This window comes from Micromys minutus (assembly GCF_963924665.1).
Source record: "Micromys minutus genome assembly, chromosome: 1".
NCBI lineage: Eukaryota > Metazoa > Chordata > Mammalia > Rodentia > Muridae > Micromys > Micromys minutus.
The window spans coordinates 30989923-31014017 of NC_137969.1; the positions used below are offsets into that span (position 1 = coordinate 30989923).

Genomic DNA, 24095 nt, shown 5'->3' on the forward strand with positions numbered 1-24095 from the left:
ACACTTTGAAGGCAAGAGTGGCCCATCTGCATGCACCCTGCATGGCCATCTCTGGGCAAACAACAGATGGTGCTGATGCTTTCTCTCAAGCACTCAGTTTCCTCATCCCTGCTGCCCTGTGCTTTGCTAGTGGGAGGAGGGGAATCAAATGAGTCCTGACATCAAGGAGAAGAAACAGCAAGTGCAGCTGATGTCAGCATGTGAGAACCTGAGAAGTCATTTGTGTGTCTGGTTTCAGGGTCCAGAGCATTCCTCTGCCCGCCCAGAGCGGTTTCTGCAGATGTGCAATGATGACCCAGATGTCTTGCCTGTGAGTAGAGCCAACCCTGGTACTCAGCTGCCTGGGCATCTAGGAAAGAATTCCATTTGGATGTCCTGAGGGCTCAGATCCCAGCTCACTCTTCTCTGCCTTAGGGACTAGAGTGGGTGGACCAGTGTGGCCCCATGCTTTATGATCTCACTGAAATAGGCCACTTCATTTGTTTCCTGCTATTACATAAAGCCCACAAACCTCAGCCTGAACTCGTGGGTGATATTGCCATTGCTTTAAGGCAGTTCTTGTTTTTTGTTTTTTAATTGGCTATTCTCTGTATTTACATTTCAAGTGTTATCCCCTTTCCCTCAATCCCCTCCCCCCTCCCCCTCCTGCTTTAAGGCAGTTTTAAATGAACTCAGAACTACTAGAAGTCAATTTCTAAGGAAAAGTAGACTTGACTGTACCAATACCTATGTCTCTTACATCCCATACATTCACTGCTAAACAGTAGCCTTCCGAAGCTGCCAAGGGTTAAATGGGGCTCAGACTCAGGGAACCTATGGAGCCTGTTCCTCAATGTCTTTAGTGAGTCTTTGAGTCTCCTGTGAAACATCCTGAGACCCCTCTGCCCAACGTCACCTCTTGTCCCAGAATGCTCACAACTGCTGTTGGCCTTTGGCCATTTCCTTCCATGATATAGAACCTGCAGGAAGAAAACTTTGACATCAATCAGCTCTATGACTGCAACTGGATTGTTGTCAACTGTTCCACCCCTGGCAACTTCTTCCATGTGTTGCGACGACAGATCTTGCTGCCCTTCCGGAAGCCGGTCAGTGCTGGAGTTTCCAGAATGACAGGGTGCCAGCCTTCCTGTGTTAACACAAGGAAGGACTGCCATGGTATCTTTTGCTTTAGGTTGGTTGAGTGATTCCACAGGGATGATGTGTGGTCTCAGAAGCCAGGTCCTATTGCTGTGAATGCCGGGGAATTAAATATTCTCACTCCCAACTGAGTCCTCATGTGATTGTGAGCACAAGCATGTAAGAGAGTCAGACAAGATGAAATCCTCAGTCCAGCAAGGAAGACAAGTATAGTCATAGTATATTGAGAAATAAGCATCGTGTAGTTATGGTGAAGGCTGGAAAAGAAATGAAAAAGGCCCCCAGCAGGGACCAAGGAATTCCAGGAGCTCCAGAAAGAAAGTAGCTCTTGAACTAAGTATTGAAGCATGAGTAGATGTTATACTATGTTATGCAAGTGAGCAAAATGATCAGAAAGAGGGTATCTGGCATAAGGATACAGGGAGAGCCCTGCTGCCCTAGGATACTGCAAGGGGGCATGCAAGGCTAACTTCCAAACTACTGTGTCCCTAGTAGCCTGCAGGTCTACAAGGCCAAGAACAGCCCTGGTGGTAGGTCTTGTCACAGTTCTAGACCAGCTAAAGGTGTGTTATCTCTGAGACTACCTGTGAGCTGCTCAGCTCACTTAGGAGAGGCTACAGACCAGGAAGATGGACCTGGAAAGTAAACAACCACCAGAGGAGGTAAAGAACAGAGAAATTAGTATCTTTTTCTTCCTGTATTTTGCGAGTGAGTCTCCCATTGAGATCTGGAAGACAGGATATCCTAGCTGTCTACAAAAGGTCCCCACTTAGATGTCCTTTATCTCGGACCATCATTCTAAAATCTTTAAGATATAGTCTACTGTGAGCATATTTTGTCTTTCAGTTAATCGTCTTCACTCCCAAATCCCTCCTGCGCCACCCTGAGGCAAGAACTAGCTTTGATGAGATGCTGCCAGGTAGGTGTGGGGGCATAGGTGTTTCCTGGGAGGGTATGAGTGCCGGGAGCTCTTTGCTGCTCTGTAGGGCTATTGAGGCTTGTACTTACCAATCTCCTTTGGCTCTTTCTGGATTTTTAGTCATGAGACAAAGACCTCTAACTCTAAGTTCCCCTGGAACCGCATTAAATTAGCAGGGCTTGTTGGCTCATGCCTTTATTCCCAGCACTCTGGAGGCAGAGATAAGCCCATCTCTGAGTTCAGGGCCAGCCTACTCTACAGAGCAAGTTCCAAGCCAGCCAGACTTACATAATGAGACCCAGTCTGAAATATACAAACAACAAATCAAAATAGCAAAAAAAAAAAAAAAAAAAAAAAGACACCACAGTGAGTCATGGGACAGCTCATCACAGCTCAGGAGTATACAAGCCTTAGAAAATTCTTTGCAAAGAGGAAAAGATATGGGGAAGGGAGGGAGCATGCAAGCTGCACTGCTGAGATAGGAGTCTGTAGCTTGAGATTTCTACAAGCAGGTGCTATATCCAGTTAGCCACCCAAATGCTCCTGGACTCAAGAGACCAGGAAGACTGTTTCCTCTCAACCACCAAGCCCCTAGAGCCTTATACAGTGAACCTCTTATTTGTTGTTATTTTCTATTTTTTGTGTGTGGTAAAATTTACATAATGTGGAATCCACTGTCAGCCATTCTTAGATGTTGAGTGACACTAGAGAACATTCTTACTGCTGTACAACCATCTCACCATCAACCTCTAGAATTTACATCAAGTAAAACTGAGACTGTACCCAGTAAGCACTCTTATACCTTCCTGCTCTCACTGTGGCAACCCTTATCCAAATTCCTTAGGACCGGAGATGTTTTGGATTTTGGATCTCTCTTGATTTTGGAATATTTGTATAGATGCAAGTTGAAATGCAGACTGCACTTATTTTTTGTGTAGCTTGTATGCATGCAATAAAAATCACGGTGTCTCCAGTGTACCTGGGATCTGGTTGCAGCCTGTCACGTAGCAGATGGATAGTCCACTTGAAGAATAGGAGTGCTCAGTCTATACAGGTTTTTATAACTGGCTTGTTTCAGTTAGTGTGATGTCCACAGGGTTTATGTGTGATACAGTGTGTGCCATCATTTCCTGTCTTGTTAAGGTGGAACCATATTCCACTCTACACACTTGATCTTATCCAAAAGACAATCTTTTATAGATCAGCTGCATTGGCTTTTAGCTCCTGTGAGTAACACTGTTTTGAACGTAGGTATACAAATAATCCTTCAAGGTCCTGGCATTCTTTCAAATGTAGATTTCCAGTTTTTGAGCACCATTAGTCAAGACTCTTCTTTACTATGGAATGACCTTGCACCTGTGGTGAAAGTCATCTGATCCTGTGTGTGAGGGTTGTCCCTGCACTCTGTTCTGTTCATTCTATTGGGCTGTCCTAATGGCAGAGCCACACTGGTTACTGTGGCTTTTACAGTATGTTTTCAAAGCAGAAACTATTTCTTCTGATTGTTTTTTTTCTGTCTTAAAATTTTATTAGCTACTAATGAACTTTGGAGAGTAATGCTCTCTTCTACAGTGTCATCATTTGGATTTTATTTTTATTTATGGGGGAGTATATGTGTAGAAGTGAGACAGCTTTCAGGAGTTGGGTCTTCTGCTTTTATGTGGGTTCCAGGGACCAAACCCATGCAAGGTTTGCATGACAAGTGCTCTGCCCGCTGAAACAGCTCACCCACCCTCACTCCACTTGACATTTGATGCCACTTGCATTTTCTTTTTTTTTTAATCTTTTTTTTCTCTCTTACGACTTTATTTTTAAAAAAGAGGGATACATATATAGATTTTTAAAGGCATTTTGGCATAATACTATATGAATATTTTTTGTCAGCACTTAATTCTTTTAGAGGTTTGATAGCATGTATTGAAATCCCACTAGTTACCAAAAGCATGAAGTACATGTAAGACAAAATGTAACATGGAAACAGTTTTCTTGGTGAGTATAGATTAAGCATAATGATCTTTGAATACCAAAAATTTCCACATTCTGAGAGGGTGCTATACATTTATTTTTTTTCCTAAGAAGGACTGAGGCTTTCATTTTTTGGCCTTTGTTTTTCTTGAGCCTTCATATGGCCTGTGAGTTGTTTCTGGGGTGCTCAGAGCTTTCTGGAGTTAGTATCCAATTATCAGTGACTGCATATTATGTCTGTTCTTCTGTGACTGGGTTACCTCACTCAGGATGATATTCTCTAGATACATTCGTCTTCTTAGGAATTTCATAAAGTCGTTGTTTCTAATAGCTGAGTAGCTCCATTGTGTAAATATACCACAATTTTTGTATCCGTTCATCTTTGTATTTTCTTTCTTGCCCAAATGCTCTGTTTAGGACTTCCAGTCCTGTGTTGACTAGAAGTGGTGAGAGTGGGCATCCTAGCTTCCCTCTTGACCTTAGAGGAACAGTTTCCAGTCTTTCACCCTTGAATATAATTTCCACCATGGATTGCCATCTACACCCTCTGTCGTTTCAAGTTGAATGTTTAATCATGAAAACGGTCTCTTAAGCCTCTTCTGTTTTGTGAGCACTAGTTCTTGCAACAGTTATTTGGATATGCCCTCTTGAGTCTTATTAACTTCTTTTATTTGTAAGTTTATAAGGTGTTTGTATAAGTAGCCATTAGATAGTTGATTTAAGACAGTCTCTCGGGGGCTGGAGAGATGGCTCAGTGGTTAGAGCACTGACTGCGCTTCCAGAGGTCCTGAGTTCAATTCCCAGCAACCACATGGTGGCCCATAGCCATCTGTAATGAGATCTGATGTCCTCTTCTGGCTTGCAGGTGTACATACAGGCAGAATGCGGTATACATGAATAAACCTTAATATTTTTTACAAAAATGTATTTTATTATGAATATAAATGTTTTGCCTGGATGCACTTATGTATGTGTACCCTGTGGATGCCTAGTGCCTGAGGAGGTCAGAAGAAGAGCCACACGGGAGCACCATGTGTGTGCTGGGAGTCAGAGCATGTCCTCTGCAAGAGCAACTAGTGCTATTAGCACTGAGCCAGTTCTCCAGCTCTCTGTCAGATTTGGGGGTGGCAGTTGTTTGTTTAATTTTTTTCTGTGTTTTGGTATTTTGCCTGTTTGTTTGTCTGAGGCCTGGAATTCCTAACTCCTTTGGAGTTAGACAGTTGTGAGCTGCCATGTAGGTGCTGAGAATTGAACCTGGGTCCCATGGAAGAGGAGCCAGGGCTCCTAGGTGCTGAGCCACCTCTCTGGGTTCCCTCCATCAGATGATTTATCTGTTCTTAAAGTGTAAAACAGCATGCCTGTCCACTTGATCCTATTTACTATGTCTCTGCAGCTTTTGCTTTTTTTTTCTTCTTCAATTTTCTTGTGCTATTCTCTCTATGTAGCCCTAGTTGGCCTAGAAATTGCTGTATAGACTAGGCTAGCTTCAAACTCCCAGAATTTCACCTGCCTTTCTCCTGAGTACTAGAGTTAAAGGTGTACATCCCCAGGCCTGGTTTTGCCTCATTTTTAGCCTGAGCAAATGGCACAGATTGCAGAAGCTTATAAGGGAGAAGCGTCTCTAACCCACAGAAACCATAGATCCCAGCCACTGTGTGACAGCCCTCGGTTCATTCATAACAGCAGTGGAATAGGCCTGGAGAAAGAACCAGTCCAGATGTGGAAATTTTCTTATAGGAACCCACTTCCAGCGTGTGATTCCAGAAGATGGACCTGCAGCTCAGAACCCAAACAAAGTCAAGAGACTTCTCTTCTGCACTGGCAAGGTGTACTATGACCTCACCCGAGAGCGCAAAGCCAGGGACATGGCAGAGGAGGTGGCAATTACAAGGATTGAGCAGGTGAGAGCATATGGCATAGCAGCTAGGTGTCATGTTTCACCTGTGGAGTCTGTGCTATGGTGCTTTGGCAGAACATCATTTACTGAGGCTCCTAACCTTTCCCTACTGCAGTAGTTGCAAGGCTTTTCCTTCTGGAACCCCAGTCTCCCATTGCTTAGTCCTACTTGTCCCCTGAGTGTCCCTTGGTTGATCTCACCCTGCTCTCTCCAGCTATCACCATTCCCCTTTGACCTCCTGCTGAAAGAGGCACAGAAGTATCCCAATGCTGAGCTGGCCTGGTGCCAGGAAGAGCACAAGAATCAAGGCTACTATGACTATGTCAAGCCAAGACTTCGGACTACCATTGACCGTGCTAAGCCTGTCTGGTAAGACCCAGGTCCCTGATGGGGAGGCCTGGAAGGCCTGGAAGCAAGCTAGAGAAAAGGCTGGAGCCACCTCTGACTTTATCCTTGTTGCTCCCTCTCTCTCTTTCTCTCAGGTATGCTGGCCGAGACCCAGCAGCCGCTCCAGCCACTGGCAACAAGAAAACTCACCTGACAGAGCTGCAGCGCTTTCTGGACACAGCCTTTGATCTGGATGCCTTCAAGAAATTCTCTTAGATGCTCCTGGAGTTGATCCGGCCATGGCCCCCTGTGTCCATGACGCTCTTTGCTTCTCAACTAAAGGATAGTGCCTCCGCACTGTCCACACGTCTGCCCTTCGCTGTGCCACACACCGCCCCGTCCTCATAGGAATTAAGTTGTCCGCTGCAGTGCTCACTGCACCCCAGGCCGCATACTGCCCAGCCTGTGCGACTTCTCTCAGGCTGTCCCCCTAAGGAGCAGGATGAGGAAAGGGAGCCCGCTCAGGACATCCTAGGGAAGGCAGCTCTGGCCCCACCTATCCTCACTGTGTAATCAATCCTCCAGGGTAGAGAAGGAACCCTATGTGACTTCCCAGGGTACTGGCACTCAGTCCTCGTCACCCATCGAGTCACAGAGTCAAGACCAGGAATAGTTTCATCTTGCTAGGGCCGAGCCGAGAGCTCCTGGAGGAACTGTAGCTGGCAGGGTTTGGGTGTCATCTAGAGGTTGAGTGGGTGGAGAATGGCATATGAGGTATTTATGAGGATTGGCAGTGATGTTAGGTCTAGCTCTGCTACCCTTCTTGGATTTTGAGTTGTATGTGGGAAATTTACCCTAGCTACCATGCCTGGAGTGATTGGCTCTGAGTAAGGTCCGGAAGCTCCCTTGGGTCCCAAACCCCAGGCACTGGCTGCCTCTTGGTCCTGCTGACTCTTCTCCCCTAACCCCCAGCCACCTGATTTTCTCTGTTCCCTTGAACACACAAAGCTGTTGATGAATCCTTTTCTTTGCTGTGCCAAGGCAGGTCAACAGCAGATCAGTGGATAAGGGCAAGGTGTCCCCAGGAGCAAGCTGTCCTTCTTCGCTCTTTTGACCTCCACAGGGACAGACCTGATTTATTTATTTTGGTTAAAAAAAAAAAAGGAAATGAAAAAAAGAAAAACCAACTTTGCATTGCATCGGCTTGACCCATAAACTAAGTTATCATGGCCAGCCCGTGTGCTCTCATTCTGTGTTCTGCCTCCTCCCTGCCTGCCTGAGAACAGTCTTCTTATTGGGGTGCCAACTGGATGTGTGCCCTACCGCTTTGTGTTACCCCTCATGGGCAGCAGCCATTATAAGTAGGTACTTGATGCAGACCGGCTTAGCTGCTCTGCCTGGACAGTCCTCTGCACTCTGGACTGCACAGTTTATATATTTGAGTCCGAATTCCACATGGGCTTATCTTGATGACAGTCTTACAGCCTGCAAATTTGAATCCTCAACACCCACCCTGAATATGAACCTTGCACCAATGCAGGTCCCAGTTTTGTAGGCAGCGCCAGCCCAAGCATCTCATTCCTCCTGCTACCCCATGTATCTTGATTTTAGGCATGTCTAATGACTATAGTCAGCACCCAGGAGAGAATGAATGTCCTGGGATAGGAACAATGCCCCTTACTCTCAGAGGTGGGAAGGACTGGACAGTAGATTGTTTCTGCCTGTGGTCAGCATATACTTTTTGCACCTGGTGTCCCCTCCTCCCTTGGAACAGCCATGCTGTTTTGCACACATCTGGACCAGAGGGAGGTGAGCTTAGCCGGGCGTGGGTGAGTGTATATAGGATCTCCTTAAGCAATACGTGTGCTGGCAATAAATACACCTGGGAACAGCCTCAGGAGAACTAGTTTATTTATTGGGGAGGGGGGAGCTCTGGGACAAGGTTTATGTGGCCATGGACCATTGACCAGAGCAGGAGTGTTAGAAGATACTTCATCTACATACTCAGAGGCTGTAGAACAGGGGGCTGGTGGATGACACTTTATAAGGTCAAGATAATAAATTCTGCTGGGGCTGGGAGTGGGGAGGGAGCTGATTGGTGCAGTCCTCATGTTTAAAGGTATTCCTGTCCCACACTTTGAGTTTTGTTTTTCTAGACTCAAATTGGCTTTTATTATCCGTGTACTTAATAAAAGGGGATTTCATAAACAGGGTAGAACTATATGAAGGGTAGCGTCCTTGGAGGCAGTCTCTCTTCCTTGACTGGTTTTGTGTGGGTCAGGTAACGATGGTTGATTGCCATGGAGGTGTCAAGTATTATGTAACCTTCACCCTGTCTTAGACTATTACATGCTTCCTGTCCCTTCCTGTGGTGTTCTGAGCCTTCAAGAAAGAGGCATAAGTACGTTGTTCAGGGCTGGGCCCACATCTGCTATTCGTTTTCTAAACATCTGCCTGCCTTGTTCATTCACCATCTTCTAGTGTAAGAAGATGTTTCTCTGATGAAAGTTGAGCACTTCTTTTGTCTAAGGGTTTGAACAGGTAATTAGAGAACAACGTGCTACTACACCAATTTAGTTAATTCCACAGGGGCAGCTACCTCCACAGATGTGGCTTCTTAGCCAAGCTTACAATATACCAGGCACTGGTCTTCCACACCCCTATGGGGGAGTCTTGAATCCAGTTAAAATGCATTTGTGCTCCCAAGCCCCACCCCCCCACACACACACACAAAAGTCAAGACACTATTGCACACATGGCCATAACTTGCATTCCATTTGGTTTCTTTGTACTCCTTTTATCCTGTCTGTTCCTCCGTCTTACCTGCCTACATTCCCCAGCTACAGCATTCTCCCCCTTACTTCCTTCTTGCCTGTATCCTACTATCTTGTCTCCTTTCTGGAATGTCCTTCCCTGATGCCCAGCTTACATAGATATTCCATGTTAGACACTCCAACCTAAAAGTTATAGAGAGTGAGGTGCAGTTTGTCCTTTGGAACCTCGGTTACCTCAGAACAAAAGAGAAGAAAGGGGAATGGGGAAGGACTTGTGTGAGGGGTTCTGGGAGGAGAGGAAGGGTTGATGCTGGGATATAAAGGGAATAAGTTAATTTTTAACAAGATGTTGAAGCAGGGGTGGGTGGGCTGGAGAAATGGCTAAGCAGTTTAGAGCATGTATTGTCCTTGTAGAGGCCCCAGGTTCTGTCCCCAGCATCCAAACAGTGGCTCACAGCCAGCTGTAACTCTAGTTCCAGAGGATCCAATACCACCTTATAACCTCCTTTGGCACTTGGTATACAGTCATATAAGTGGGCACAACACTTGTACATACAAAAATAAATCCTTCTAAAAACATAATTTGGGGGCAAGAGCGATGGATCAATAGTTCAGAGCGCTGCTCTTCCAGAGGACCTGGGTTCATAACTCTTTAACTCCAGTAACAGCTCACATGCAAGCAAAACAATGCGTGTAAAATAAGTATAAATCATTTTAAAATAAACAATTTGTGGATTGGAGAAATGGCTCAGCAATTAAGAACCTTGTCTGGTCTTCCAGAGGTTCTGAGTTCAATTCCTAGCACCCACCACATGGGGCTCACAACTGTCCATTATTGTAGTCCTATGGTATTTCTTCTGGTGTGCAAACATGCAGACAAAAGCAACATGTTTAAACCCTTAAAAAAATAAGTTGAAGCAGAAACCATGGAGGAATACTGCTTTCTGGCTCACTGGTGGTCTTGGCTCACATGCAGCTAGACCAAGACCAGCTGCCTAGGGGAGGTGCTGTGTCAAGTACTGATCAAGATAGTCCCTTTCAGACATGTCACAAACCAGCTGTCTTAGTTAGGCTTTCTATTGCTGTCTAAACATGGCTGGAACCTGGAGGGCAGGAGGTCTCCATGCAGACACCATGGAGAAATGCTGCTCACTGGCTTGCCATGGCTTGTTTGCTTATAGGATTCAGGTCTACCAGCCCAAGAATGGTACCACCCACAATGTGATGGGCCCGCCTACATCAGTGAGTAAGAAATGTCTTCAAGGTTGCCTGTTGGGAGGCATTTACTTCACTGAGGTTTTCTCCTCCCAGATGACTAATTTGTGTCAAGTTGACATAAAAGTATCCAGCACACCAACCTAAAAATGACATTTCCACACCTGAGATTCTGTACTGTCATGTTGACAATTTGTTAAGTAGAACACAGTAATATTGTAGTATACATATGTGGCACCTCTCCATTACCCACTCATCAGCTAGCAGGCATTGAGGCTGACTCCACTTTCTAGCCTTTGCAGATAGGGCAGCAAGGAATGTGGACACGCAGGTGTCCTTATTGTGTGGTAGAAGGTCCTTTGGGTATATGCCCAGGAATAGAATGTTTGGGTCATATGATAATTTGTTTGTTTATATATTAAGTTTGGGAGTGCTCTATCTGCATATTACATCTACATGCCAGAAGAGGACATCAAATCCTTTTATGGATGGTTGTGAACCACCATGTAGTTGCTAGGAATTGAACTCAGGACCTCTGAAAGAGCAGACGGGATTCTTCACGGCTGAGCCATCTCTGGCCCAGTACTTTTATTTTTAACTTTGGGAAACCTCCAAACTAGTTCCCAAAATGACTGTACTGTTGTGTTCCTATCAACTATGTGTAAGGGTTCTCCATCCCTGCATGCATGGCAGTGTCTTCTGTTAATGGTTTTGGTGATAGACACTGCTGGGACTATCTCCTTGTGTACTATGTTACAGACTTGTCTTTGCACAAATGCTGATCTCTGCACTTCAACAGAGTTGAGTACAGGCCGGACTGGACTTTGGTATTGTTATTTTTATGAAGCATGGCCAGTGCTTTGTAAACATTCTCCATCAGATTGGTCAGTAAAGAGCTGATCAGCCAACTGGGCAGAGGAGATAGAAAGGCTGGACGTCTGATCCGAGCCAGGGGTTCCAAGTGAAGACGAGGTAGAGAAGATGTGGAGAGACCATGTGGTGGGAACAGGAGAATTTGCCATGAGGTTGCAATGAAAGAGTCACCATGAGGACACACATGGATCAAAGCAAACAAGACCAGATTGGCAAGTAATGGGGCATTTGTCTGGGCATTAGCAGCCTTAGTGCCAACAGCTTTTTAATAAAAATAAAGGTCTCTGTGCTATTACTGAGGAGCTAAAACTGACTAAAGACTGTAGAAACGCCCTGCAGCTACTTGGGAGCAAAAGAGGCATTGAGAACCTCGTTTTCAATGTGTAGGATTTCAAAGTGTAGTAAGATCCCCTGGAATAGGAGTTGCAGAGCTTTGTGAGCCACCATGTGAGAATTGAACCCAGATCCTCTGTGTAAGAGCAACAAGTGATCTTAACAACTGAGCCATCTCTCCAGCCCCAGATGAAATTCTAAAGTGGTTTAATCTGCATTTCTATAATGTCTAAAGATATTGAACATTTTTAAAATGTTTCCTAGCCCTTTTTCTTATTTCGAGAACATTATATTTCATTCTGTAACCTATTTTTAAGTTGTATGTCTTCTTAGTGAAAGAAAATGTTAGGGAAAAGATGATATCCCCGGTTTCAGCACCAATGTTAGGAAAAAGATGGGGGGCGGGAGGGATATGCTCCATGGAGGCAAGGGGGATGACTCTGGGGAACCCATGTTGGGAACCCCTTCCCCCTAAAGGACCAGCCACACGATGGTATAATACAGAATAGTGTATTCAGGTCATGGGGGAGATAAGAGGGTAGTAGAGGCAGAGAGAGAGGAGAGGAATAGAGTAGAGGTGGGCCATGAGCACGTGGAGAGAGAGGGGAAAGGGGAAGGGAAGAGGAGGTGTAAGGGTACAAGAGCAAGAACAGGAGAGAGCAAGAGGGAGAGGAGGGGGCAAACAGCCCCTTTTATAGCAGCAGGTAACTGGGGGCAGAGCCTACCTGGCTGTTACTAGATAACTGAGGGATGGGGTTTACAGAATCCCAACAGACATGACCTAGCAGAAACAGCCATGTCTCAGCCTCAGATCAAGTCAGCTGGGGGAGGGACCCAGAGGGACACCAGGAGAAGTTCTCAGCTGTGCCTCAGCGCATGCCTTGTCTCAACACACATCTTCCCTCATCACATGCATCCAATCAGCCCTGAGTTCCCAGAAACAACAACAAACTGCAGCACACCACCAAAAGTTTTTATGGAGTCTGACAAATGCAGCTCAACTATGCCATGTAAGGTGGACCAATACATACATGTTGTTAGCAAAGAATTTGTCATCATGTGTCCTTTCATGTGGCTTGCTTTAGCAGAACATCATCTCTCCTGTGTCTGCTTCAGCGAAACATTCCTTTATGAGTCTGCCTTAGCTTTTCACACTGTGTCCACTTTAACGATAAGTCCCTTCACGTGTTTGCCCCAGCAGAACAACATCCAAACGACTTTCTAAAAAACCCTTAGGTTCCCACTTTAGGGGTGTTGTAGGATGCATGACATTTTGTTTGGAGAAAGTCTTAGTGTCCTTTTGCTGTGAAGAGACACCATAACCAAGGCAGCTCTTTAAAAGAACCATTTAATTGGGAACTTGCTTACAGTTTCAGTTTGGTTCTGTATCACGGGGCAGGAAGCGTGGTAGTGTGCGGGTAGACCCTGGAGCAGTAGCTGAGAGCTGCATCTGGATTCCTAGGTGTTAGGTTTCAAACCTGGAACAAAAGGCTGAGGTGTCCATTGAACGGACCAAAGCCTCCAAGTTCTCTCACCCAGCATCCCTCAGTTCTTATTTGTTACTGGGACCTCCTCACTGGCACCTCAACCCCTTACCATTCCCCTCCTGCCTTTCCCTATCTAATCCAACCATTTTTGTTACCTCACCCTTTTTTTAAAGATTTATTTATTACATATAAATACACCATAGCTGTCTTCTGACACACCAGAAAAAAGCATCAGATCTCATTACAGATGGTTGTGAGCTACCATGTGATTGCTGGGATTTGAACTCAGGACCTCTGGAAGAACAGTCAGTGCTCTTAACCACTGAGCCATCTCTCCAGCCCACCTCACCCTTTTTGACTACTCTATTTTGGGACCCCTGGCTGCTGCAGCTGGTTCCCATCTATGCTTTCTCTTTCCCCTCTCCTTTCTCTTCATTTGGCTCAGGGACATGTCCACTCTGGAAATCTCCCTGATGTTCCTGCCTCAGGCTCTGTTTACCCCATATCTATAATAAACTCCAGTCATGTCCTTTCCTTTTTTTTTTTTTTTTTTTTTTCTTTTCTTTTTCTTTTTTCAAGACAGGGTTTCTGACACTCCTAAGATATATGAACCATTTGTTTCTGCTGGCTTCTGCCAACCACAAAATCTGATTCCAAATTCTAGAGTTCGATTCCTAAGCAGCTGCTTTACCTGTTTTCTAACCATTTGCCTACCCGCTCTGTCTCCTTTGTGCTCTCCTGGACCTTGAGAGTCCTCCTTGCCTCCCCCACTAGAGATACCTGCTAAGAGACCTACCTGGTCTCTCTCTGCCTGTGCCATAAGTGTCCCTCTGGCTCCTGCAGCCTGCTATGCTCTGGGGTCACCCACCGTGTGGTCAGTTTTCTTCCCCCATCTAGATCTCTACTGAAGACACTCTCTGGCTCCCTGTCCCCAGCTTTCTCCTGTTGTCTCTCCTTCGGCCTGCAGTCCTCAGCTTGCTTCCACTCCAGCTTCCTTTCAGGGCTTATAGAGACTCGGCTCTCCTACCCCACCCCTTCATATGCTGCTGCCCTTTGCCATCCTCTCTCTTCCTCCACAGACTCAGACTTTATTACTACAGCTTGGCCTTCATACACAACAATGGCCGACAACTGGGACACTTGATTTCCAAATTCGTGCGGATTGTAACTTCTGCTACGAGCAAATGATCCCAGAGCCTCTTATTGCTAAGGTTTAACTTCCAACTCTTAAAATATCTTTTATCCCTATGATTTCTCTGCATTCTGCTCTCAAAAAAAAAAAAAAAAAAAGAAAGAAAGAAAGAAAGAAAAAAAAAAAAAGAAAAAAAGAAAAAATCTCGATACCATGCTATAAGCTCAGGATTCGTAAGTTCATTGGGTATGGTTTAAAATTTATAAAATGTATAACAAAACTTGGCTTAAAACTTACAGCTAAAGGTTTACTACATAATTCAAGTCTTGTATATGTAACTTAGGTTCAACTCTTGCTTAGGAAAGTAGATGTTTTTAAATAGCAACAGAAATTCTGGAATTGGTATAGATTAAAAAAAAAAAAAACTCAAAGCACACCCCACCCCCACCCCTGCACACCTTCGAATCTATTTAATCCTTTCAAATAGTACCACTTCCTGGTGACATATTTGAATATATGAGCTATGGGGCCTTTCGAATTCAAACCACCACAGAGATCAGCCTCTACCTCCACAAATTCCTTCTCTCCCTCCTCAGAGATGGTGGAACTTGCTATGTAATCAAGGATGGCTGTCTTAGGGTTTCATTTCTGTGAAGAGACATCTTGAGCTCAGCAACTTTTTTTTTTTTTTTTTTTTTTTTTTTTTTTTTTTTTGGATAGTCTCTGTATTTACATTTCAGATGTTATCCCCTTCCCCCCAATTCCACCCCCCTCTCCTCCCTCCCATTACCTCCATGAAGGTGCTCCCTCTCCTACCTCAGCACCTTGGCATTCCCCTACACTGGGAAAATGAGCCTTCACTGGACCAAAGGCCTCTCCTCCCATTGATGCCAGAGAGTGCTATCCTCTGCTGCATATGCACCTGGAGCCATGCAAACTCATTGGATGGTGTTTTAGTCTCTGGGAGCTGTGGTGGGTTTGGTTGTTCTTCCCATGGGGTTGCAGACCTTTTCAGTTCCTTCAGTTCTTTCTCTAACTCCTCCATTAGGGTCCCTGTGTACAGTCCGATGGTTAGCTGCAAGCATCCTCCTCTGTATCAGTCAGTATTGCTCTGGAACAGCCTCTGAGGAGGCATCCATATCAGGTTCCTGCCAGTAAGCACTACTTGGCATCAGCAATAGTGTCTGGGTTTAATGGCTGCATATGGAATGGGTCCCCAGGTGAGTCAGTCTCTAGATGATCTTTTCTCCAATCCCTGCTCCTCTATTTGTCCCTTTATTTCCTCCCATGAGTCTTCTGTTCTCCCTTCTAAGAAGGACTGAGGCATCCACCTGCTGGCCTTGAGCTCAGCAACTCTTACAAAGGAAAACATTTCATTAGGGCTGGCTTACAGTTTCAGAGGTTTATTCTGTTATTGTCATGCAGGAAGCATGGAGGCATGCAGGCAGACATGATGTTGGAGGGGTAACTGAGAGTTCTACCTCTGGATCCACGGGCAGCAGGAAGACACAGTGAGCTTCTGAGACCTCAAAGCCTGCCCCCAGTGATACACTTCCTCCAACAAGGCCACATGTCCCTATAGGCCTACGGAACCATTTCCAAACCATTGCAATGTCCTGAAGTTCCTGATCTCTCTACTTCGCGTCCCTCGCTTGGGACCACATCGGTATCTGCGGATGGTCTTGCTGCACCATCACGAACCACCGCTCTTCCTTTCTCAGAAAGATGGCAGCACTGCTTCTCCATTGCCTAGTCTGTAAAAACATGTCCACTATCCAGCTAGGGAAGTATGAAGATGTCCCATCTCCACTGCTGAGTGGGCAAGGGCTAGCTGGTGAGTGGCTGGCTTTCTGAGGATCCTGACAGACGTTAGTTAGTAGGAGAATGCACTAACAAAGAAGAATAACACCTTCACCTTTGAGAACTTTTGCCAGGGGAGAGGTGGAGAGACAGCTCAGTGGTTAAGAGCACTGGCTTGCTCTTCCAGAGGACCCTGGTTCAATTCCCAGCAACCGCATGGCAGCTCACAACTGCTCAGAACTCCAGTTCCAGGGCGTCTGGACTCTGCATACACATGCTACACAGGCATACAGGCAGACATAACAACCACACAAATAAAATAAAAATAAATAAATGAATAATTCTTTTAAAAAGAGAGAGCCCTTAGAGTGAAGTTAGATAAAACAGTGCATGTGGGGGCTGGAGAGATGGCTCAGAGGTTAAGAGCACTGACTGTTCTAGAGATCCTGAGTTCAAATTCCAGCAACCACATGGTGGCTCACAACCATCTGTAATGAGATCTGATGCCCTCTTCTGGTGTGTCTGATGACAGCTACAGTGTGCTTATATATAATACATAAATCTTTAAAAAACAAAAAAAACCAGTGCATGTGTACATCTACATACACATGCATGTGTGCTGCTATTGTGCTTACTGGGCAGCCTGACCTGATTATTGGGAAAAGCCCGGGGTCTCCAGCACAGGCAATTGATCAGACCAGAAACAATGAATGGCCTGGTTGAGGTGTCGGCTTTCCTAATAAAGTGAGTGTTTATGCATCACTTCGAGCAGCAGAGGGCAGCACAGAGAACAGTGCAGTAGGAAAGTGTGTGGGCCAGGAGCTACAGGTAGGTAGCAGATAAGAGGATTCCGGAAGGTAGCAGAAGTTGTGGTTAGACACATGACCACTGAAGGTCACTGAAGCCAGGAAAATCAGCATGGAAGAAGAAAAGAGGGTGGTGAAGAAATGGCTCAATGAAGTGTCCCTGCAGAGGACCCAGGTTGGGTTCCATTTATCCACATGGTAGCTCACAATTGTAACTTCAGTCTCAGGAATCCCGTGCCCTCTGGCCTCCATGAACACAGCACACATGATACTGTACACATAAACTGAGGCACAAAGACACCTATAAAATAAATCATAAAGGTCAATAAATATTAAAATAAAGATGAACAGGAGGGAAGGAACACAGTCAAGGGTAGCCTCTAGAGAAAGGAAGTAAAAAACAGGTAACAGCTGTTCCAAAGCTCAGGTCAGGCCTTTCATTACAGCAGCCAAGAAGGACACAGGCCAGGACTGAGTCACTCAGCATTGCCCACAGGCCTGAGGGAATAAGAGAGGCAGGTAATGATAGGCTTGGAGAAATAGTGACTGGCCAGGTTCTGGGAAGGTGAGGAGATTGGTACTGTAAAGGTCTATGAGTCACCGAAGAATGACACCAGACTCAAATAGTTGTAAATGCTGAGTGTTTTATTCTGCAGAAGTCCAGTACACTGGGGTCTCCCCATTACCAAGATCGAGAAACACCCAAGTGAGCCTGCAGGTCTGACTTAAAGCATGTTAGGGAAATCCAGGGTATGTGACCTCTGTGTTAATCTGCTGGGTCCATCTCTAAGGACATTCCATTACCAGGATGTGGGGGCTGGAACTGTTGTTACTGAGGAAGTCTGGAAACTGCTGCTGACCCTTGCCTTAGGCTAGGTGGCTAGGAAATTCCATTACTTGGATAAGAAGGTAGAACCTGGGTTTTTTTCTATTAGTTGACTTGCCTGAATTTGCCTGGGCTTTCCTAGACTTGCCCACTTTTTAGGCCTAGCCTCCTTAACTGCCAATTTGTCTTGGAATCAGCCTAGCCTTCTCAGTACAAAGATGTAGGTTGTGGTATATGGCAGTCCTGGCATTAGCTACATTAAGATGGTCCATATTCATGGAGTGGCCAGGAGCATTTTAACAGGCCCAACCAGTTAGACCCATTTGGTTTGAGGTCTGGTCAGGGGTCAATAAGGTTAAGTCAGTTTTCAAAACAAAAAGTTTTACTTGTATTTTGTGTGTGAACTATTTGCTGGGAATAGCAGGACCTTTCCGTGGCTACAAGGCTCTAAATGAAAATGGCACCATCACAGTGTGGCCCCATGCTTCCTCGGCTGACTCAAGCCAGTTAGTGAAAACCTCCAAGTTATCTTCTGAATGCCCTTGACAAAGCAATAGGATATAATGTATTAAAGTCAGTGCCTGATGCATGTATGAGAGGGAAAGGGAAACCTAGGTAGCCATGCTGAATGTCATTTTGAGAAATATGAAACACTTGTGCAGTTCTGTGTCACACCAAATCATTTCTGTGTGAACAGACAGTTGGCTTACAAACTCAGATTTCTGGCAAACATTTAAAAAGAAGTGATGGTGTAAGACCCAACTTGAGTCTTATCTTTCTGAGGCTCCCATGAATGAGAGAAGAGATTGGGGATCGATGCAAAAGCAAGAGGTTTATTCGTTCAGTGCACTGGGGTGGCCTGCATCTAGAGGAGAGGTGACCCCAAAAGGCTGTTACAAGCAGGTTTTATACTTTTTAGGGATGCAGGTTATATCAGCAAGGTTATAATTTAAATTCAATGGCTAAGCATATTGACCTTTAAACCTATTGGTTAGTGAGCATATACATCAGGACCTAACTGGGACTCTCCAGAGGGTCAGATGGCTATCAGTCAGCACATTTTACTATTCTCCTGAGAACTGTTTACTCAAGGAAGTTCCTTAGGCCAAGGCAGGATGGGCCAAGCTGGGCCGCTGGGCCATTGCTTCTGCATGGGTGGGAGGTAGAGAATTTCTCACTTCTTTCAATGGGCCTGGATGTGGTGGCCTTTAATTCCAGCACTTGGGAGGCAGAGGCAGTGGAATCTCTGTGAGTTTGAAACCAGTCTAGTCTACAGAGCAAGTTCCAGGAGAGCCAGGTCTATACCTGTCTGGAAGAGGAGGAGAAGAAGGAGGAGGAAGAACAAGAGGAAGTAGTAATGAGGTGGTTTCTTCAAGAAAAATAGCTGAGAGTTTTTATCATGCAGATTCAAGGTTTTGTGAGAAAATAAGAAAAGGTACATCGTGTCTGCAGTAGGAAGCAGAGAAAAGTGAGTGTTGGTTCTCAGCTTTCCTATTCTTCAAAGTCTCTTTTGTAGTTCTTGTTGGCCTGGAACCCTCTACATAGACCAGGCCAGCCTTGAATTAATAGATATCCACATGTCTCTTCCTCCTGAACTCTGGGAATAAAGGCAGGTGTCGCTATACCCAGCTCCCCCCCCTTTCCTGCATATGTGTGCCTTGCACATGTGTGGGATGCACAGATGTGTGTGTGTGTGTGTGTGTGTGTGTGCATATGAAAGCCTGAGGTTGCTGTGGTGAATCAACAGCTCTTCCACCTTATTTACTAAGGCCTAGTCTCTCACTTAATAACAGTGCTCACCAAGATGGCTTGTCCTCCTATCCATCTTGCTAGGACCCCTTGGCTCTGCCTCCTGAGGCCAGAATTACAGCTTGGCCTCTAGTCATTTACATGGTATGAGAAAGGCTACAGTGTAAACACCAAACTAGACCACTCCATGGGTGTCAGGTAACTGTGGGGTGGAGCATACCTGGCTGTTACCAGGTAACTGTGGAGTGGCGTTTACAGAATCCTAACAGTGGCAAGTCGTAGGCTAAAATAGTTGGGTTAAGTTTAAACATTAGCTGGGAGATGGCCCCAGCAAAAGACTAATCTTTAAACTAGATTAGTCTCTGTGTCTTCTTTATACATAGGGCACATCAGCAAAAAGCTCCATCAATAGGCATACCCCAGGGTTGTCCCCTAGATGATTCTAGATCAACATTAACTATCACATCAGACCCGTACCCCCGGCCTGTATAAAGGACTTGTTCCCTCAAGCTCTCTTCACATATGCGTTCAATGCCTGTCAGTCATCTCTCTTCACCAGGCAACCATTCTCCTTATGCCCTCACCTCCTGCCAGTGCCCAACCCCCACCAAGTAGGCTCCTCTCTAAAGTGTGTGTGTGTATATGTGGGCACACATGCCACAGCCCACATGTGGAGGTCAAAGGTCAGCTTTGGAATCAGTTCCAAGCCTCAAGTTGTCAGACTCACTCTGTCCCTTTACCTGCTCAGAGCTGCGACACTGGCCCAGTTCCCTCCCACATTTGCAGTTGGCTCTTGTTTTGTTTTGTTTTGTTTCTAATTCTGCCCGTGACTCATCTTGAATAATTGTATAAGATGTGGAGTTAAGGTCAGGGTTCTTTTTTTGGCCACATGTGTCTAGCAGCTCCAGTACCATTTGACAAAAAGACTAAGCTTCTGAATTGATTTGTTTCTTGTTTTGTGTTGTTCCTGGGGCTGAAACAAACGCAAAACCTTGCACTTGGTAAGTATAGAGACTACCACTCACTGGGGTATAGTCTCTGTATATTTCATTAATTCTGTACCAGTGTATCACGAGATTTTCTATTTTGTAAACATTCACCTTCCTCGCTTGCTGATTGGCCTTAGTAAAGATCTGATGGACAATAACGAGAGGGGAAGTGGAGGGTGGAACTTCCGGGCAGAGAAAGGGTCTCTGGGAGAAGAAATCAGGAGAGAGTCTTCAGCGGGACACAGAGGTGTTGTGTTCCGCTATGAACAGTAGCATAGAGGTAAAGAATTAGTCACGTGGTGGGTCGTAGGCTAGAAAAGTAGGGTTAATTTAGATTGAGCTAGCTGAGCAGCTAAAGGTCTAAGGTAGAATAAATATTAAATAAGTCTCTGTCATTAATTAGCTGCTGACAGGTCCTGAAAGTCCACTACCATTGACCTAAATTCCCAAGCCCTTGAATTTATTTTTGTATGTTTGTAAAACAAAAATCAACAGGGGAGGCAGGAGTGTGAGTCCACACCTGTAATTCCACCACTCAGAAAGCAGAAATGCAGGGTTCGTCACGAGTTTGAGACTAATGTAATCTATGTAGTGAACTATGGGCCAGCCTAAGCTACAAACACTCACTCCTAAAATAAATCATCTGGGCATTATTCATCAGCATCTATTTCTAGGTTTACCATTCTGCCCATTGATCTCTCTCTACCAACACTACACCGCATTGATTATATTAATGCCATGGTTTGGATATGGAATGTTTGCCCCAAAAGGCTCTTGTGTTAAAGGCTTGGTCTTTGGTACAAGCAGTGTTCAAAGATGGGGCTTAGGGCGATGCGGCTCTATCATCATGGGCTGATCCACAGATAGAGTCAAAGTCTGAATTACTTTGGTCCCCATTCGTCTCCTGTTCTGGTTCCTGACTGCCACGCTGTTCTCACTGCGGCCCCACAGGAGTGGATGCAGCCAACCAGGAACTCAAACACCCGAACCCATGTGAACCATAAACCCAGCCAGACGCCTGGGCTCATGCTTCAAAGACAATGCTCCCTTGAAGCTGTTCTCTCTGGTACTTGGTCACTGTATCAAAAGGCCTAATACTAGTCACCGTGACAAATTTTGAGATCAGCAAGATTGATCCTGTATCCTTTTAAGAAAGTGTGCTGCTTGACAATAGTGACAGCTCACTTCACGCTGAATAGCATGGCCAGACTCCACGTACTGACGTTATCAAATGCGGACAAGGATGTGGAACAGGAGCTTATCTACTGCTCATGGGAACACAAGATAGCGCATGCGCTTTGGAAAAGAGACAGGAGCTTTCTTTCAAAACCTGAGGGGGTTCCTGCAGGAGGCACGGTGGACAGGAAAATGAACCTCAAAGAGGTGAAAATGGAAACTCAATTCAGCCTGACTTAGTGTACCAGGTTGGATAAAACTAGTCTGATGCCAGGTGGTTTATCCATAGGTTCTATTACCTGGGGGCTAACGAGGAAGGTATAGGGAAGGAGAGTCTGGAATAAACATTCTGGGGGATTTGGGTAAGGTCCGCCTGTACAGATAGCAAAAGGTCACTAGGTCATTAAAAGTATCCACCCCCAGCCTTCTGGGTGGCAAACTGGTTAATTCCTCCTTTGAGGAGATATCCCTGTGTAATTAACAGTCCTGGTTTCTCTAGTGATCTGTGGATGCAAGAATTTACGTGCCGCCAACAAAAACGAAAGTTCTCGTGCAATGCTAATTTCAGTGGTTACATCCCTAGGAATCAACCTAGCGGAGCAAAGGGTATACCCACAAAGAAACCAGAATATAATGCTGCAGCAGCTCTGCTCATACTTGCAAAAACTTGGGAAAAAAAGACCTTCAATAGGTGAATGGATCAACTCTACAGTAGAATATTCAACAATGGTAAAAAAACAAAAAAATAAAAGAAGCCACTAAACCACACAAAATTGGTTTGAGAAACCTTAAATGTATATTAATAAATGAAAAGGACAATCGGAAAAGGACCCATAATGCATGACTCCAACTCTTTGATCTTCTTTAAAAAAAAAAGGCAAACATCTGAAGATGATATATAAATAATAGTGACCAGTGACAAAAAGCGATGAGCATGGATCTATGGGTAGTTAGACACAGTAAAACTACACAGTAATAAAATGACACAAGAGAAACTTATTTATTTCTGTGCACGTGTGCATGCATAGACATACATGTGTGCAAGCCATAGCACATACATGGAGGTCAAAATAACAAATTGTGGGAGTCAGTTCTCTCCTTCCTTCACCTTCCTCCTGTGTATAAACCTCAGGCCGCTGGTCTTGGAAGAGACCACTTTAACCCACTGTGATGGTGTGTATATTCATGGTCCAGGGAGTGGTACTATTAAGAAGTGTGGCCTTGTTGGAGTAGGTGTGTCACTGTGGGTGTGAGCTTTAATACCCTCATCCCAGCTGCCTGGAAGCCAGCCTTCTGCTAATTTCCTTTTGAACAAGATGTGGAATTCTCAGCTCCTCCAGCCCCACATCTGCCTGGACGATGCCATGTTCCTGCACTGATGATGATGGACTGAACCTCTGGACCTGTAAGCCAGCCCCAATTAAATGTCATGCCTTGGTCGTGGTGTCTGGTCACAGCAGTAAATCCCTAAGACAGCAATGAATTATCTTGCCAGACCATTCAGTATTGTTTTGGTTTTGTTGCCTTTTTTTAAAAAATTATATTTATCCATTAATTTTATTTAGTTTCATTTTGTTTCTTTGTTATTTTGAAGCAGAATCTTTCTACATAGTCCTGGTTGTCCTGAGACTCACTATGAAGACCACACTGGCCTCAGACTCACAGGGATCTACCTGCCTCTGCTTCCCTGTTGCTGGGATTAGAGTGAACCACCATGACCAGCTGTTTTACATCATCATCATTATATATTGTTTTAGGCAGGGTCTCTCTCTATAGCTCTGGAGGTACAGGAACTCCTGCTTCTACCTCCCAAGTGCTGGGGATTTAAAGTCGTGCTCCACCACGTCTGGCTACCTTTATTAATTTTAATTATGTGCACTCATGTGTCTGGGGAAGATGTGCACAAGTAAGTGGGAGCTGCAGAAGCCTGTGGCTTCTGATCTGGAGCTGGAGTTACAGGCAGCTGTGAGCTTCTGATATTTGTGCTAGGAGCTGAACCTGGGTCTTCTGTAAGAGAAGGCGCTCCTGTCAGCCTCTCAGTTCTATTGTTTTTAAGACAAGGTCTCACATAGGCTGGGCTGGCCCCAAGCTTTCTAAGTATCTGAAGATGATCCTGAGCTCCTAATCCTCCTGCCTCCACCTCCTGAGCCCTGGGATTGCAGGCTACATGTCCACATCTGGACTGAATAATCTTTTTGTAGATTTTTTTATTGGACTGGCTGAATTATCTTTAGTTTTAAGATGTTTGCTTGTGGGGTTTCTTGGCATTATTGTGTTTTGGTTTCTCCGTGCTCACTGGAAGTGTGTTCAGTGTCTTGAGTCTGCACACATGTACCTTTTTCCAGGGTGCTCAGAGGTGGTTCATTTGAGTATTTTTCAGCTGTCTTCTTTCAAAACTCTATGGTGGTTAATCCTGGCTGTCAGCTTGATTGGATTAAGAAATACTTGGGAGATCAATGAAGCACGCTTCTGAGGGCGTCTTGGGACGTTTTCTAGAGCTGATGAAATTTTGACCTAATCAAAGGTCGACTTTAAGCATAGATTTAGATAGACCCCTGAGATGTAGAGCTGAGGAGGGTGGAGGTCTAGATTGAAGAAAGGGGTTTCTGTAGGCGTGACTTTGAACAATGTGTCTTGACCCTGTTTCCTGGCAAGGAATTAGCTTTGCTCTGCCATGTTCTTCTTCCTTG

The 24095-nt window shown here is 45.1% G+C and overlaps 1 protein-coding gene and 1 long non-coding RNA gene across 3 annotated transcripts in view; both read left to right on the plus strand.

Moving 5' to 3' along the window:
* The window catches only part of OGDH (oxoglutarate dehydrogenase), a 64615-nt gene extending 56477 nt beyond the window's left edge, over positions 1 to 8138 (plus strand). For both annotated transcript variants that reach the window (XM_080934440.1, XM_080934441.1), the window contains exons 18-23: positions 239 to 310; positions 957 to 1085; positions 1984 to 2056; positions 5759 to 5922; positions 6133 to 6287; positions 6401 to 8138. In XM_080934440.1, coding sequence (XP_080790566.1) covers positions 239 to 310; positions 957 to 1085; positions 1984 to 2056; positions 5759 to 5922; positions 6133 to 6287; positions 6401 to 6521 — 714 coding nt within the window. In that variant the 3' untranslated portion in view covers positions 6522 to 8138. The remainder of the gene's footprint in view (positions 1 to 238; positions 311 to 956; positions 1086 to 1983; positions 2057 to 5758; positions 5923 to 6132; positions 6288 to 6400) is intronic.
* An 11990-nt stretch (positions 8139 to 20128) lies between these two features.
* LOC308427845 lies at positions 20129 to 22819 on the plus strand. Its single transcript, XR_013975271.1, has 3 exons — positions 20129 to 20241; positions 21181 to 21368; positions 22680 to 22819. It is a non-coding gene; the product is annotated as an uncharacterized lncRNA (long non-coding RNA).
* Positions 22820 to 24095: the final 1276 nt, after the last annotated feature.